Raw genomic sequence first — 17153 nt, forward strand, 5'->3', positions numbered from 1 at the left:
ATACACCAGGGATCACCAATGAATATTTTCTGAAGGCCACTTTAGGAATTTAGGATGTTTACAGGGCAAAGAAACTTGTATGTACTTGCCTATTCATAAAACTAAATCAAAAAGTTTAATTAAAAATGCTGAAAATCTCATCTAATTCACAATCAATAAAAGTAATTAAAAAAATTAATTGCATGTACAATGTACATGGGCCACATAAGCACACCACATAGCTATATTTATTGAAATTAGACAATTCGTGTTGGATAGGTAGTAGCACACCTAAATGGCTAAATAGTATTTTGAATTTGTTTAATTATACATTTATACAAATGAAATAATTTCAAGACAAGTTTTATTACTAAATACTAATTGTTAACAAAATGTTTGTTCCCCACAAATCGTTAATGTAAAATGCTGTACCTACATTATCCACATCATAATAATTATATTGGCTATAATTTTTTTTATACCATATCTTAGAAAAAAATGAATTTTATTTCTTAACAACTGACATAATTGGCTTTTGACTCAGGGGCTTACCAATAAGTCTTACCAATTGTCAGGAGGGTCACCCCTCCCTGTCGTGTTCAAAATGTGTATCACACTTTATTTACCTATTGGTATTAATTTTATACAATATTATTGTACACTTATTATTTTATATTATAGGTAGATACTCCCCTATAAATCATTTCCGATAATTTGGAAAGTTACGTCTTACGTGCACTGCGATTTTCACTACACGACAACGCGAGTGTTCTATGGCGTGATCCATAAATTAGAATTTCCATTTTTAATACGATAATTTTCGTATTTTTACTATCATTGTGCCACTTAACAATTAACATATTATTACCCTCACAATTATTTAACAAACAAGACTATCTATTATTCTATTTAATTTTATTTGGTTCTGTGATAAAATTGTGTATATAAGTTATAACCAACGTCTCGCATAAATATTTATTAAACTATTTTTTGTGTTCCTGAACGTGCGCTTGTTGACAAAATATTATATAGGTATACCTATAGAATATCTAATCATGATATATTAAAGTATCGAGAAAATATTGAGTTAAAGGTTGGTAATTTAAGTTATATTATGTAGACAACCAGTGGTGGTCAAATGACAAATAGTGGAGTGACGAGGGAGGATAGATCCTCCTATGACCATTTTTCAATGTGTTAGATCTAATAACCATAAATTAATCAAATAGTGCATATTAAAAAATCAGCCATACCCCCCCCCCCTTGAAAAAATCATTTGACCGTCGTCCACCACTGTGTAGACAACTTGGGAAGTTGTAAATCCCCGTGAAATGTGTAAATGACAAATACCTACTTACTACGCCTGACTGACCTGAATCGTAGTTTCATCTATAACCGTCTCCACTCTGAATTATTTTTATCGCATAAAATAATTTATCATTGAAACAAATTTTACACTATTTGTCGGGACATAAAAATTTTACGTACTTATAATACCTATGTTATAAATTATATTATACCTACGTAATGATGTACAAATATATATAATTTTTTTTTTTTGATTTATGTGATTTTTTATTCAATCTGTTACAATATAAGAACAACTGATGACTATGTTATAAAATAAAAAAAATAAAAAGGCAGGCCGGACGGAGTGTAGAGGCCTCCCAGCGGAGGTACTACAACATGAGTATGACTTTAATTATAGTCTAGCAGGTCACGACACCACTGTCTTTCAAGTCTTTTAACTGGGTTACCTGGAATAGAAGCAGATGAAAGATTGGAGATTAAGGGATTCTTATGGTTGGCTAGGCGGCTATTGAAACGTTTGTAATGAGTTTTGGCTAGTTCAGAGACAAATGGTATTTTAAGATCAGAGTGGAGGGTGTGGTTAGAGACATAGAATGGTTCTTTTAGAATTGTACAAATATTTAAATTAATTTTATTTTTACCTATTATATACTATTGAAATCATTCTCACTGTTCTACGGTAAGGTGGTATTGACTCAAAAGTTAATAATAATAATCATATAATATCAAAGCTCAAAGCCCCCTCAAAAAATAATAGTACCTATACCATTCTTAAAAGTATGTACCTATAAATTATAAGTTAAAAAAAAAATGTGTTGGGGCTTGAGCCCCCCTAAACATTTTTCCTATTTTCGCCACTGATAGTACAATATAATGCATACAACCAATATGTCGTTGTCGTATATAATATTATGTCTATTATTTTCATAAAAGCAAAAAATACTTTTTTTCAAATTTCATATACACCTTTAGTGGGTCTGGTATAGCGTCGTAGTTGGCCGAAATAACTAACGTGTGCTGGGGTCAAACATCTTTCGGGATCGCTGGCTTCCGGATGGATGACCACCCGGCTTCTTGGCGACGAGTCCTTGTCCCACATACATAATACGCGTTTCAACCGTAACCCTCCATATACCTAGTCTATACGCCCAATGAGCCATGTTTCTGATAGTCACAAGAATAAATGCACAGACCTAAAATTTGTTTTTTGTATTCTTGGTGTAGGAAAACATGTCTCCTATTAAGAAGAAAGTAGTGATCGTCGGTGACGGCGAGAGTGGTAAGACATGCCTATTGCGCGTGTTTTTTGAGGATATTTTCCCAGAAGTATACGTGCCAACTGTGTTTGACTACTATTCAACTGTGATCGAAGTTGAAGGGAAAAAGGTGGCGCTCGACCTATGGGACACTGCTGGTCAAGAGGATTATGACAGACTGCGACCACTGTCATATGGGGCCGCTGATGTAGTGATCATATGCTATTCAATCGATACTCCCAAATCGTTGATTAACGTAATTGATAAATGGGTGCCGGAAGTGCGGTATTTTTGCAAGGAAGTGCCGGTGATATTGGTTGGCAATAAGAAGGACCTCCGCGATAGCCATCTGCAGGGCATTGATCTACCGCAGTCTGACCAGGACATAGGCAACGCAACCGAAATCACTGTTGGACAAACGATTACTGGAAACGACACGCTGACAAGTATTGATCTGCCGGGCGAGTCAGAAACAGTCGAACGGTTGCCGGTACAGGCGAAATCGGATGGGTACCGTGGCATGATAGTAACAAGACAAGAAAACTTCGACGTATCGGAAATTGGCCAAAAAAATATTATCAGACAAGAACCAGAAAAATCAGTAGTTACTACAGAAAATCACAATACGGACACACCGAGAAAAACTACCATTCGGATACCTGAACATAATGTCATGACAACCAAAGAAATTGGTCAATCAGTGGCCGAAGATATCAAAGCTTTCGCATTTTTAGAATGTTCTTCGAAGACCAAGGAAGGAGTCCGTGATGTTTTCGTTGCCACAGTGAAGGCGACAAGAAGGACTTCCAAACATAGTACGCAGTGTATTTTACTTTAAGCTCAAAATAAAATATAATACAGGGATGTATAGATAAACATATTCATATATTCCTATATATTATTATATGATATGTCTTATACCTACTCATATATTATTATAGCATGTGTTGTAAAGGGGGGGGGGATACCGATATTATAATATATTATTATCGTTAGTGGAACTATATGGGATATGATTTAGTACACCTGAATCACCATCCAAATATTTTAAAATCGGGACAAATTATTGTTATTGTATTAAATAAATTAAACTAATTTCTAGTAAGCCATATAAAAAATAAAAATTGTTGACTGCAGTTGTTACGTGTGTGTTTACTTTACGTATAAACAATGAACTATTATAATATTATACTTGCTGCGCAGTAGTGCAGTACTTAAAGCACGCAGCCTCGTGCCTATATAAGTATAAAGTTTAAATAGGTAGTTGCTGTATGGCACTGCAGTCTCCCACTGTGCAAAAAGTTATAATATTTATGTTTAATCCGATACCTAATAATAATTAATAATATAATCAGGTCCGTGGAGTCAGATACCCGACTCCGGAAGTAATACTTAGAGGCGGCTCCATTATTTTCGACGACACATCATTAACTTTGACATGTAATTGTTAGAACGCTTATCAAATTCTTATTTTTAATTGTTTCTTTATTCTTCAATTTAAAATTATTGAGTAGTCCCATTTATGCATAATGCATGTATATATTACTATATATATATTATATATTATATAATAAAATAAAAATATTTTGTTTTTTAACAGAACTTCCAATGTATTTGCATTCATATAGCATAATATTGACATATCTGTGATTAATTTTGTTAATTATTTGCAATAATAACGGTTAGATCACTCATTATCTTTGAATAAATAACATTTAAACATTTTAAACAGTATAATATGGATACATAATTGAGTACATTATGTAGGTTGTAGGTATAACGGTGAAATAATGTTTAATGCAGTCTTCGTCGCTGAGTAGAAACGGTTTAAATGCTCGAATTTTGGAAGGGAAAATCATCTGATTAGGTTATCCCATAGGCTTGGGCGATAGGCAAAGTGAAATTGGGTAGGTACAAACGAAATTCAAATTAATAATGATTTTCTTTGATTAACGGAATTAATATTGCATAATAATAAATACATATACCTATATATAGTTCATATCTTTCGTATGTTCTTCGTATTTCGTATTTTCAAAGCCCAGGGTAGGTACTTGGGGGCTGGGGCTTTGGGTTTATGGTTTCGAAATAGGTCACGCAAATTCACGCCAATCGCACGCTAAATATTGGCGTTAAAAAAATTAAAATACAAGTTTTTTGTCATTAAAACTTTAATTAAACATAATTAAAAATTATGTCATTGAACATAAAATATGCATACAGAATTTTATTTCCAGAAAGTTGAAAGCATGAAACTATAATCACAGAACGTAGTTTAATAGAAAGTGATACCTTAGACCAATACTAGACCATCATTTTCCAGAAAATTAAATCCCAGAAAGTTTAAATTCTGAAATTACCTTTTATGCCCATATGCATAGGTGCAAATAGGGGAAAATAGCTTAGGGGCTAAGCCCCCCAAATATTACCTAACATTTTTTAAGCTTCGTCAATATTATTATAGTAGGGCTTCACCCCTCCCCCCTCCAAATTTTAAATACTATTTGCGCCTATGCCTTTATAGTGGTGATCCTTTTATTTATTCTGTTTATTCCGTTCAGCATCACAAATCAAATCACAATATAAGTAACGACAGTAACATCTTAACGACCATTCTCAACTAAATAATGTTAATTATTAAAATATTGTAGAAAATTATATCATAATAATTAATAGTGATATACAAAAAATTCGAATGTAGGTAGATATATGTTTATAAAAAGCAAATTATAAGTCATCAATAGTCACAACTATTGAAAAATTACTTAAGGGGATTCCACCCGGTGATTTCTGTCTTTGTCTAACACACGCGCAACATAGTATTTTTTGTTGACAAATCAAATCTGTTTTTAGAATTCTAATCACTTCATTAGATCAATTGGTATGTTTGGCAAAAACAAGTCTAAAATACTATGTCACGCGTGTGTTAGACAAAAACAGAAAATCACGGTATCGAATTCCCTTAATCCTAAATGTTGGATGCGTTTCCACCATGGCTGAGTTAGATGAAATCTGCACCACACGACTGTAATTAATGGCCCAAAATCTTTAGAAGCTACATGGATAATTTGTTTGAAATTAGATACAATAATATTGACGGATTGAATTCAAGTTCAAAGCAAGAGCATTTTTCTTTTAACATATTAAATAATAGTAAAAAAAATTCCGCACAGTATTCAAATGTTCCGTTTACAAAAATGTTATCTCGGGAAGTCATTACTCATCGTTAAGGTTAAGTCTAAATACATATTACATATAATAATATAATACTTAATATTCATTATTTTTGTATCTATTAGTTTATAGTTATAAAAAAAAGTAGGTAAACTAATCAAGTAGTTCAGTAAAAAAGTTAAAAGCTTAGAAACTATAATCAAAAACTTTTTTTTCCAAGGTGACTTCTCTTAGTTAAATAATTAACATTATTATATTAATATTAATATGGATATAAGTATAACACAAGTGTTAAATATATCTATATATCTAATATATATACCCATAATAGTAGGTATAAGGTATTTATTAGTTAGGAATAAATGTTTTAGAATTTCTTGTAAAAACTATTGACAATGCCTATTTCCTAAATTCCTAATGAATTTAAGTTCTAAGCTGATACCTAGGGGCCTATATTTTCAAGGTTAGTCCAGCGCCGGATAGGGAAGCTATCAGCTCACCGAGATTTAGTATTTTAACCGACCCTAAAAGGCTCATTTTCATCTAAACATTACTAAACTGACCTGCATTTTATGCGGCGCAACGAGTTAAATAAATGTCTTTAAAATTGTCTTGAAAAATAATTGCCCAAACACTCATGAACGGCACACCGAGTTTTACTCTGTAACTCGCCGGGCCAATTCTGCCCTGGGTAAGTCGCGAGTATTAATTCATAATTCAGGTGCATTAAAAATAATTTATCTTTTCACCACTTCACGCAAATGGCAAATAATCATATACATAAGAGAGGATGTCAGCGCACTATTTGTTTTCTCTCTCTGGCCCACGCGCAACATAGACAAAACACTTTTATGCAGAATAATTTTATCTGTTTTTAAGTAATCTTAGAGTAAAATCACCCGTTACAAAAAAATAGAGAATAATATTTTTGAGGAAATGTCATATTGATTTGTCTAAATATTGTTTTAAAACAATTTAAATATAATTTTAATGTACAACATTTTTTTATTTATTTTGAAAGTCGAATACAAAGTCAAATATCAATAAAAAAATAAAATCGATATGTCATTCCCTATCACTCTGGTGTTTTACGTTCTACTTTCTTTCTATTTTCTAATATACATATATATAATTTACAGGTAAAATATTTTATGCAAACATTTTTTATGGATCATACCGTTTTGTAAAATTGTGATTTGTGTTCTATTATATTATTTATATTCGATTCTGGAATTATACACCCAGCGGAATTTCTGCAATATTATTTTCTGGATTTTTACGTTTTTTTCTTATCATTTTACATTCTGTAGCATTTATTTTTGTTCATTTTATATTTTGGGACTTTTACATTCTGGTAGTTTTAAATTCTGCATTTAAACATTCGGTCAATTTGTATTGAATAAGTTTTTTTTTCTGGAACATTGCAACATTGCGACATTATACGCATCCACAACTTACTACAACCATTGACCTATTATAATAGGTCAACGGCTACAACCACAGATTCTGTGCTATAACTATAGATAGCTGATAAGTGATAAACTGATAACTGATCACTGATTTTGTGAAAGTACCCAATACGGATAAGATTGTGGAACGTGGAGTGTACTCACCGACACTTTTTTCAAAATTATTTTAACTTGTGCGTAATTAGTTTATGTTATTCACTAAATCTATACTGTCAAACTTAACAAAAATATTTATTTTATATTGCCTTAATTTCATTTAATATTATATATTTCATGTTTTGTGAACATACTTGATGAGGTAAGAACTTTTATATTTTTAATAGGTAAATTTTTTTTTTTTTAATGCATTGTTTTATTTTAGTTAATACTGAAAATTTAAGTTTGATGAATTTAATTTGTCGTCATTCACTACGTCATTACAAAAAAGAAAAATATATTCAATCAAACATAATTACTATGAACGCATTATTGCCACCAGATGAAGTACGAGGTATGACAGTTTTTAAAATTGATAAATTCACAAAACCTGTAACTGTACCTGTTATAGTAATAAATAAAAATTACGTCGAAAGTGCTAATAAAGTATTAAAAAACTATATTATTAAACTAAACAACTTCAAGTCAATTCGTAGTGGCTCTAATGACTCTGAATGTATTTTTTATCTTGATCCTGCCAAATTTTCTTCGTGTGAAGATCTTAATTTAACCTTTGTTTCTGCTGAAAATTTGAAATATGAACAGATTGAGGTGGGTTATAATAATTGGAACCACGATGAAATACTCAAAGCAGTTCTCCCTGAAAAATCTATGTTATCAAGTTATTCAGCAATCGGATCAATTGTACATGTGAATCTCAAACCAGAATTGTTGGGTTATAAGGATATTATTGGACGAGTACTTAATGACAAACTTAAGGGATGTAAAAGTGTTGTGAACAAAATTGATAATATAAATAATGTATATAGAAACTTTGAGTATGAAATTATTTATGGTTCATCTGATTTAAAAACCACAGTTAAAGAAAATAAATGCTTATTTGACTTAGATTTTTCAGAAGTTTATTGGAATCCAAGATTATGCACCGAACATGAACGTATTTTACATAAACTTAAATCAGGTGATGTTTTGTATGATGTGTTTGCTGGAATAGGACCATTTTCTGTACCGGCTGCAAAATTAGGATGTATAGTTGTAGCTAATGATTTGAATCCTAATAGTTGTAAATGGTTAGAAATAAATAAAAAAAAGAATCGCATTAAAGATGAACTCTTAACAATTATCAATAAAGATGGAAGTAAATTTATTCAAGAAGATTTGAGGACACATTACATTTTGTGGTCAAAGAAAATCACTTCAGAAACTAATGTGCACGTGACAATGAATTTACCAGCAATTGCTGTTGACTTTGTTAAATATTTTAGTAATTTATTTGAATGGGAAGAAATATCTGATCATTCTCTACCAATTTTACATGTTTATACGTTTGTAAAAACTGATAACAATTACGAAGAAGGCTTAAAATCAATAATGGAAAAATACTTTAGTAATATCAAGGATGATGAAATCCAAGAAACGATAAGAGTCAGAAATGTAGCACCCAATAAGGAAATGGTTCGAATTACATTTCAAATGAGGAAAGATATATTATGTAAATCTGAAAGTATTAAAAAAAGAAAATTAAATGAAATCAAAATTGAACATGATGTCAAAAAGAGCAAAGATGATTTATAATATTTGTTATTTTTATACTGATTATTTAATAATATCTATAATTAAAAATAAAATATAATTTCTTATTAAGTAATAATATTGTTGTATTTTTTTAACTTATATTTTATAAACATGCTTATTTTATTTTACTTTATTTTTACGAAGTTCTAAGTGCCAAAGCAGGTTATTTTTGCCTTTAATTAATAGGTAGATAGTTTGAATATAAGTGTAATATTAGTGATAATTATTCATGTGTTAATGTTAAAAAAATTTTATAAAGAAAAATTTCAGTGGAATTTTTTTAATTATTCCTTTTGCAATTTAATATGTTTAAAACAGTCTTATGTTTGACAGTAGTGTTACCACAAATTAGATTTGTATTTTTTTATTTGTCATCATTCATTGAAATTATTATTTTTCATAAGCCAGGGCTTAGAATTTAAAGCCCATATAACTATTAAAATAAGCGCTTCAAAAATAACTTAAAATCTTCATTACAAGCAGTTAAAAACACTAAAATAAGCTACAATGTATATCCACCCCCCCCCACACTTAAACATCAACAAATAAAAATAATAGGGTCATATCAAAAAATCATGTATTTCCTGTTGTTTTATAAAATCCTAGACATTTGAATCTGTGTTGATAATACTTTTTTCTAAAACCAATTATCTCTCAAATTAGGCAAAAAAGAACAATTTGTAAAAAGTATTAAAAACATTAATTATTTAAAATTAAACTCTTAACACGTTCACTACGGTGACACTAAATGACGTAATTTAACAACGTTCGCACATGCTGAAGGACACCAATTAGATTCATGTAATTTGTTATTAAATGCACTATAATTTGGTCAGCATTGCAATATTAAACTATTAGTTTTTGTTAGTGTCTCCTATAAGTATTAACTATAGGAGATCTCAACATAAATTGAATGGTTTGATTGTATGTGTAAGTCGTAAACTAATATTTTAATTTTTCTTTTTTAAAAAAAAAAATTAAATATTTTCAGTGTTGTGAGCGTACTTAAATATGATTCTCAACAAATATGTTGAGTAAAAATTAGCACTTTTAAATTTCATATTTGAAATCATAGTAAGATTACATACATATTCATAACATTGCTAGATTTTATGTCAAGCCAAAAGAAATAAGCTATTGCTTAAGTACCAAACTAAATAAAATGAATACTAATTTTTTAGTCAAATAGAGATACTAACCATTATTTTCAATTTTAATTCAAAATATTTAAACGTTCATAGTTATGATTAGATATTAAATCATATAATTAAATATTTTTATTTTTACTTTTTGTACTTTTTGAATTAGCAAAATAATTTATTAATATATATATTTATTTATAGAACTAAGAATTGTTGCATGTTGAAGAACTATGAATACTCAATTTAAAATGCACATGAAAAGATGACAATAATGGAAACTACACCTGACTCTGTGTTCAACTATGTGTTTAAACGAATTATTTATTTTAATTCCAATCGCAAAGATTTAATCATCAAAACTTTAGAAGTAATAAAGGATGAAATATTGAAAACGAATAGCTGTGATACATTTGAATGTATTGTATATATAGATTCTTTCGGAATCTATTGTAACAGTGAAAATGTAATCAATCAGTTTGAACGGTTTTTAATTAGTAAATTACCAGATAATACACTTATACACCCACATTATATAGTAAATTCAGTAAATTTTGAAGATATTAGGAGGTTTCAAACACATACACATTTACCTCTTGGTCGGTGTATTTTAGAGGCAATACAGGTACCCGGTTATATTTTTTTATATACATGTAATTTAGTATGAAATATAAATAAACCATATTTATAGGTAATTAAAGAAAGTATTGACAAATTTACACTAGAAAATATATTTTTGAGTTTTAATGGTGGAAAAGATTGCGTTGTTTTATTATACTTGTTTCAAGCTGTGCTTGAAGAATTAAAATTGAATGGACAAATCAAAGCTGTTTTTTTTCAATCAGATGACCAATTTTCTGAAGAAGAAGACTATGTGCAATCTACAGTAAACAGGTGCATTTATCATAAGTTGGAGAAAAAATTACTTCAATACCAATAATAATAAAATAAAATAATATCTTAATTCAGAAAAAAATTTTTTTGATTATGAAGTAGGATAATTAACTTATTATTTTGTTTTGATCATTTTTTTTAGGTTTAATTTAGACTTGACAGTAATCAAAGGTGAACTTAAATCTGGCCTTAATGACTTTTTGAAGGAGAATCCTCACTTTTGTGCCTCTATCATAGGTACAAGACAATCTGATACGGGTTCTACAAAACTTCAGTTCTTTCAAGTAAAATAAAAATGTTTAATTTCATATTAAATATTAACACTATTAAAATGCTACTTAAATAATTATTTAAAAACATTAAACTAATTTGCCTAACCATCGAATACCGTATGCATATTTTTTTTCTGTGATCACTTGATAAACAACATTTATACAAAAGACCCGTCTAGAACAAAGAAAAATTTTTCATCGACAATGTTTCCAATTTCCTGTTATAAGCAATAACATAAATAATTATTGACAACAATGACAGAAACATATGTTTCTTGGTCTGGACCGGTCTTAAGAGGATGTCAGCGCACTATTTGTTTTCTCTCTCTCTGTACCACGCGCAACATAGACAAAACGCATAGACGCAGAATCATTTTTTCTATGTTTTTAAGTAATCTTAGAGTAAAATTTCCCATTATAAAAAAAGATAGAGAATAATATTTTGAGGGAATGACATATCGATTTAATATTTTATTGTTACTTGATTTTGTATTATAAACAAAAAAAAATGTTGTAAATTTAAATTATGTTTATATTGTTTTGAGACAATATTTAGACAAATCCATATGTCATTTCCTCAAAAATATTATTCTCTATCTTTTTTTTTAATGTATAATTTTACTCTAAGATTACTTAAAAACATAATAATTCTATAATAACAAAAATAATTCTGCATAAATGTGTTTTGACTATGTTGCGTGTGGGCCATAGAGAGAAAACAAATAATCCTCTTAAGTATAAAACATTTTTTAATTAATAGTGTATTGCATATATTTTAGTAGATATATGCTATACACTATCATGTAATAAAATGCATGCTAATCTTTATTTACTTAATTTTTTTTTCAAATTTACTTAGATACTTTTAAAAAGTATTTTTCACAACATAGTAAAATATAAAACTTATTTACTACTGTTAACCATAAAGACAATAATTGTAGGTACTATACTAGGTACTTAACTATTTATGATATTTTTAGAAATCATTTACACTAAATTAGCTAATAAAAAAACGGTTTTTAAATAAATATGATGACATTGACTGTATATTAAATATTCAAATAACAAAAAAAAAAAAAATTGTATCTTTTATTGATATATTTGAAAAAATTAATTTATCTTTGGATTTTTAAATAATAATATTGAGACTTAAGTATCTAATCCATCTAACTTTTATCAATTGCCATTCTACTACTAAGACATATTATGTTAACAACCTTATTCTGCAACTATATTAATGTATCTTGCATACAATTCAAATTATACATAATATATTATTGTTTTAGAAAACCGATCCAGGCTGGCCTATATTAGTGAGAGTACAGCCTTTATTGCACTGGAATTATGATAATATTTGGTCATTTTTGAGACAATTCTCTATACCATACTGTAGCTTGTATGATAAAGGGTAAGCAACTTAAAAAATAATTTTGTTATGTGCTTAGATTATGTAACTACAATGTACAAATACATTTTATTTTATAGATATACATCTCTTGGTAACAAATCAAAAAGTCACCCTAATCCAAATTTAAAATATATAGATGAAAATACTGGAGAAGTTAAATATTGGCCAGCATTTTTGCTTCAAGATAGCAATTCAGAACGAGAAAATAGATTGTAACATGTTAGATGTATTACATTTATTAAATTAGGTGAAGGTGTACAATTAGTTAAGAAGAAAAAAATAATAAACCAAACATTTTGTTATTTCATTAATGACATTTTATAGTTAATGTGTTGCGCACTCCAATTTGCCAAACAGATGCAGTATCATCAATAAGAGCTGCTTCAATGTGTACTTGATGTTGACTTCCTTGGTTGAAACTAAGACAAAATTCTGAAGCAAAGAAGTCCTTATGTGGTTTTACTGTTTGTGTTAACATCAAATTTCCTTCAGTTGGTCTGGTATCGTGATTTCTAGTCACTAATTGTGACGTTATTGTTAATTGAATTCCATCAACTTTACGGAATTTAGCTTTGGTTCCATGTTGTACAACTCCTTCAACTTTAACTACAAAATTACTGCCCATATTTACTGTAATTGGTTCACCATTAACTCTAGGCTGAGGTGATACAGCCAATGTTATTGTAGTAGATTGTAAAGTTTGGAAAAAATAACGGGGAAAACACATTGGTGTAGTTACCAAGAGGGAAGCTTGTTTTTTGAGGGACCGTATATGTTTATGAGTAATTGCTTTTTCTTTTACTGTACTCATTATTTCTAAGAGCTCTTGTCTACATTTAACAATCAATTGTATCTCTAAAGAACCTTCTTTTTCCAATTCAGAATCTAAGACAGGACTTTCGCATTTATTTGGAACCGCTACAGATTCAATATTATGAGCCATCAACAAACACAAATGCTGTAAAAGCTGTAAGTGATATAATGTATTAGGGTCAGCGTCAAAAGCTGATTGGTATAATCTCCAATATAAATCTGCACATCCCTTAAACTCCTTTGCTCTTTTTCTCAATTGATTTGTAATATGACCATAACTTTGCATTTCATCTCTAGTAGCTTGCACAATTGCTGAAGCTATAGCTGGCGGCGGAGTAGTGCAAAAACTGTTGCATGTAGACAATAAACGCATGAAACATTGCAGTAATTCACAACGCAAACGTGTGTATTCTGTTTGGAATATAAGCATCAATGATGCAGCTTTTAATGCAGCGATTGCTCTGTAGTAAGTAGATATTGATTGACCTAAGTTACCCAATAAATTTGAAGGATTTGAAGTCAGTTGAGATTCTGCTGTACTAATGGTTTCTAATGCAGCTAACCAAAAATGCATTTGTTCTGAACCAACACGATTATTTAAGCTACCAAAAATTCTAGAACTTATGTAAAAATGACCATATCTAACAGCTGCTCGACCAATTTTATAATTGGTCCATAGATCGGTATTTTTTATTACATCATTAATTACTTGTTTCACATCATCATATTCTTCATAGCCAGCAACAGCTTGGAAAATCACAGTACATAACAAAACCTTTGTAGCTATGGACTCATGATTTATATTTTTATTTAAATTTGTCAATTGTTTTATAAAAACTGGAAGAAATGGTAATAAAGTACCAGGTAATATACCACCAAAAGCAGCAATAGCTTCACATATTAATGGATTTAGTTCAAATCCATCTTGTTGCAATGGTTTAACAACAAGTGAAACAAAATCTGGGATCAAACTTTTATTTGCCTTGCATAGCATAACAGACGATCGTAAACCATCACGAAGATAGTTTGATCCTTTATCAAAGTTTTCAGGAGTGGCACCATCAACATCCATTGGCTCATCAATGTTATCCAATTTTAAAATATTATTAATAAGGATTTGTTCTTCATTGCTTAAATTTCTGATATCATCAAACTGTTGTTGTCCAGCTGATAGTACAGACAAAAGATAGCTTTGTATGCAAACTTTCAATATATTGGCATCATTTTCTGACATAATTTCTTCTTCAAAACAATAACACGCTATGTTCGTCAATACTTTAACAGCATTTCCAGCAACTGACTGATGCAATGAACTCGATTCAGCAATACACATTTTTATAAGTAGACTGTCTGTACTGTAATGAAATTGGCATATAGCTGGAGATTTTGTTAATGGTATGAATACACTTATAGCGTCTGCTTTTAAACTATTGTCAACATTTAAGCTCTGACAAAAACTGACCAAGTTGTTAATGGTTTGTTCAGACCAAAAATGTGCACCTTCTTTGGCAATCTGATAAAGACCGGATATAGCACACTTGCAAACTAAAGGTCGTTTATCTTCAATCAAAAATTTCAAAAGCAATTCTATTTGTTTTGGAACATCAACTAAAATAGACAAAGCTAATTGATTGAGAGTTTTTAATGTAACAAGAACAAAATCTTGAGCTGGATATTTCTCTAGCAAATCAGTACAAAGTGTTCTGACCATTGTCGCAGTAGTCGTGTCGTGATGCATATGTTTTAATATAGGAATTAGTTCAAGTTTCATAACAACATCAGTTGAAATACCTCTGATCATATTTGAAATTTTACTGCACATACTTACAGCAAATGATTTTGATTGGGCTGCAAATTGTGCTGCTGCATAAATCGCAGATTCTACTTCGACAGCATTGTGAGAATCTAAACTTGTACGTATACTGTGGTGCACTTGTCCTCTTTCTGGTATAATTCGTGCAACACTGCCCAATGTACGTAAAGTCAACCCTCTAGCAACTGGGTCGTTAGAGTGAATTACACTATAAATTCTACGGACAAACTCATCAATATTTAAAATTTTGTCAATGTGCTTTTCTGTCTGCTGGCATACTCGTAACACCCAGAGTCGAAGGAAATTATTGCCGAGACGAAAAACATCAGCAAGCTTCAAGAACGACGAATTAATAAGAATCGGAAAAGGGTATTTTTCAATTAGTCGAGGAAAGCGTACAATGGCCTCGCATTGTTCACCAACACGACTGGACCTTAGGCCTTTGTCGAGTTCAATTAAAGCAGAATTAGCATCTTGATCAGGTTCTCCTAGAAGGGTTTCACAAATGGCACTCCGAAGAGCCGGCATTTCGAAATAGCGTGTTATACACAATTAAAACCTATTACTTATTTAACTACTTATTTACTGGAATTAAAAAAATTGAGAATGTCTGCTATTAGTATAATACATTACTTCAATACATCCCGATCAATAACTGTATTCAGTATTCAGTATTGTAAATTATAATTTGTCAGTTGTCTTGCTAGTAGGCACTAATAAGTAATAAGCCCGAAGCCGCTTGTAATAAGTTATGGTTGTTACTCTGCAATTTGCTTGAATAATATAAATACTAAATAGTAAATAATAATAATAATAAAAGTTATCTGATAAGTGATAAAACTTTTTCTTTTTTTTTTTTATCATATTTCTTATCCCACTCCGGGAGAATTAGTCATAGAGTAATAATATAGTATTACTCTATGGAATTAGTAGGTACCCGTCCATAGATATTAAAGAATTCTTTAAATCTTTAATATCTTAGATATCTTTAATATCTATTTACCCGTCACAGATATCTATACTAACTAGTACCTATAGATATCTGTGGTACCCGTATGCAAGGTTTTTAGATTATAGTTATATAATATAATCTAAAAACCTTGACCCTTATGGGCATCGGGCAGTTGGGTCCCCGAGATGAAGTTTGTGTCGATAATTGATAGTAAACATAAATGGTTGAATTAATATGTAATTGATAGATAATTCGGGAACGCATCATTTTCCCGAAAATAAATGAACCGAACGTTAGTAATCCATAAATTAAATTTAACAGAAAAATATAATGACAGAAAGAAAAATTACAGAAAATAAAATACTGGAAATTAACGTTCCAGAATTGTTTTCATATTGAAAATAAAATGAACATAAAATATGTATACAGAATTTTAATCCTAGAAAGTTAAAGCCTGAAATTATAATCACAGAACCACGATTTAAGATATACAGGTTACTCAACGAAACTTATATTTTGGTGCGCTTAAAATTAACGATCTTGTCATAGCAAGAATAACAGTTAGCGTTTTTGCATTATAGTGATTTCTCTTGGTACTTCAAAATATATCAATTTAGATATACAATTTTATGTATTGGAGCGCTAGTAGTTATTCTCACATAATTGATCAGCTGTTAGAAATCAACATTTAAGCGCACCACTTTTGTTGTGTATGTACATAGGGTCGTTGAGGGGCATCAGACACTTTTCATGAAATTTCGGGAAAAGTAACCCCATCCCGTCGTTGAGTAACCTGTATATCTTAAATTGTGCACAGAACGTAGTTATACAGAAAGTGATTACGTCGACCATAATTTTCCGGAAAATTAAATCTCAGAAAGTTAAAATTTTGAAATTACGTATAGGTACCTATATATTATTTACGTATATGCTATATTTTGT

General features: G+C 30.0%; 3 protein-coding genes across 4 annotated transcripts; 2 read left to right on the forward strand and 1 right to left on the reverse strand.

The window, feature by feature from the left end:
* The first annotated feature begins 876 nt into the window (after positions 1–876).
* LOC100165277 (ras-like GTP-binding protein Rho1) lies at positions 877–3416 on the forward strand. The gene has a single exon (XM_029489624.1). The coding sequence runs from the start codon at positions 2521–2523 to the stop codon at positions 3382–3384; it is 864 nt and encodes a 287-aa protein (XP_029345484.1). The 5' UTR covers positions 877–2520; the 3' UTR covers positions 3385–3416.
* Positions 3417–7053: 3637 nt separating this feature from the next.
* On the forward strand, positions 7054–12937 carry LOC100163204 (FAD synthase-like). 2 transcript variants are annotated; one of them, NM_001293454.1, is given in 7 exon segments: positions 7312–7487; positions 7551–7679; positions 10264–10684; positions 10751–10953; positions 11096–11237; positions 12512–12633; positions 12711–12937. In NM_001293454.1, coding segments are annotated over 5 exon segments (966 nt in total). In that variant the 5' UTR covers positions 7312–7487; positions 7551–7679; positions 10264–10324; the 3' UTR covers positions 12850–12937.
* Positions 12863–16060, reverse strand: LOC103309705 (integrator complex subunit 7). Its single transcript, XM_008185892.3, has one exon. It carries the CDS (start codon positions 15785–15787, stop codon positions 12941–12943), a length of 2847 nt encoding a protein of 948 aa, XP_008184114.1. The 5' UTR covers positions 15788–16060; the 3' UTR covers positions 12863–12940.
* Between the last annotated feature and the right edge of the window lie 1093 nt (positions 16061–17153).

The sequence above is a fragment of the Acyrthosiphon pisum genome, chromosome A2 (assembly GCF_005508785.2).
Source record: "Acyrthosiphon pisum isolate AL4f chromosome A2, pea_aphid_22Mar2018_4r6ur, whole genome shotgun sequence".
NCBI classification, from domain to species: Eukaryota; Metazoa; Arthropoda; class Insecta; order Hemiptera; family Aphididae; genus Acyrthosiphon; species Acyrthosiphon pisum.

Excerpts from the sequence above, each read along its gene's own strand:
- LOC100165277 (XM_029489624.1), top strand. The coding sequence starts at position 2,521 with ATGTCTCCTATTAAGAAGAAAGTAGTGATCGTCGGTGACGGCGAGAGT.
- LOC100163204 (XM_016805234.2), top strand. The coding sequence starts at position 7,574 with ATGAATTTAATTTGTCGTCATTCACTACGTCATTACAAAAAAGAAAAA.
- LOC103309705 (XM_008185892.3), bottom strand. The coding sequence starts at position 15,787 with ATGCCGGCTCTTCGGAGTGCCATTTGTGAAACCCTTCTAGGAGAACCT.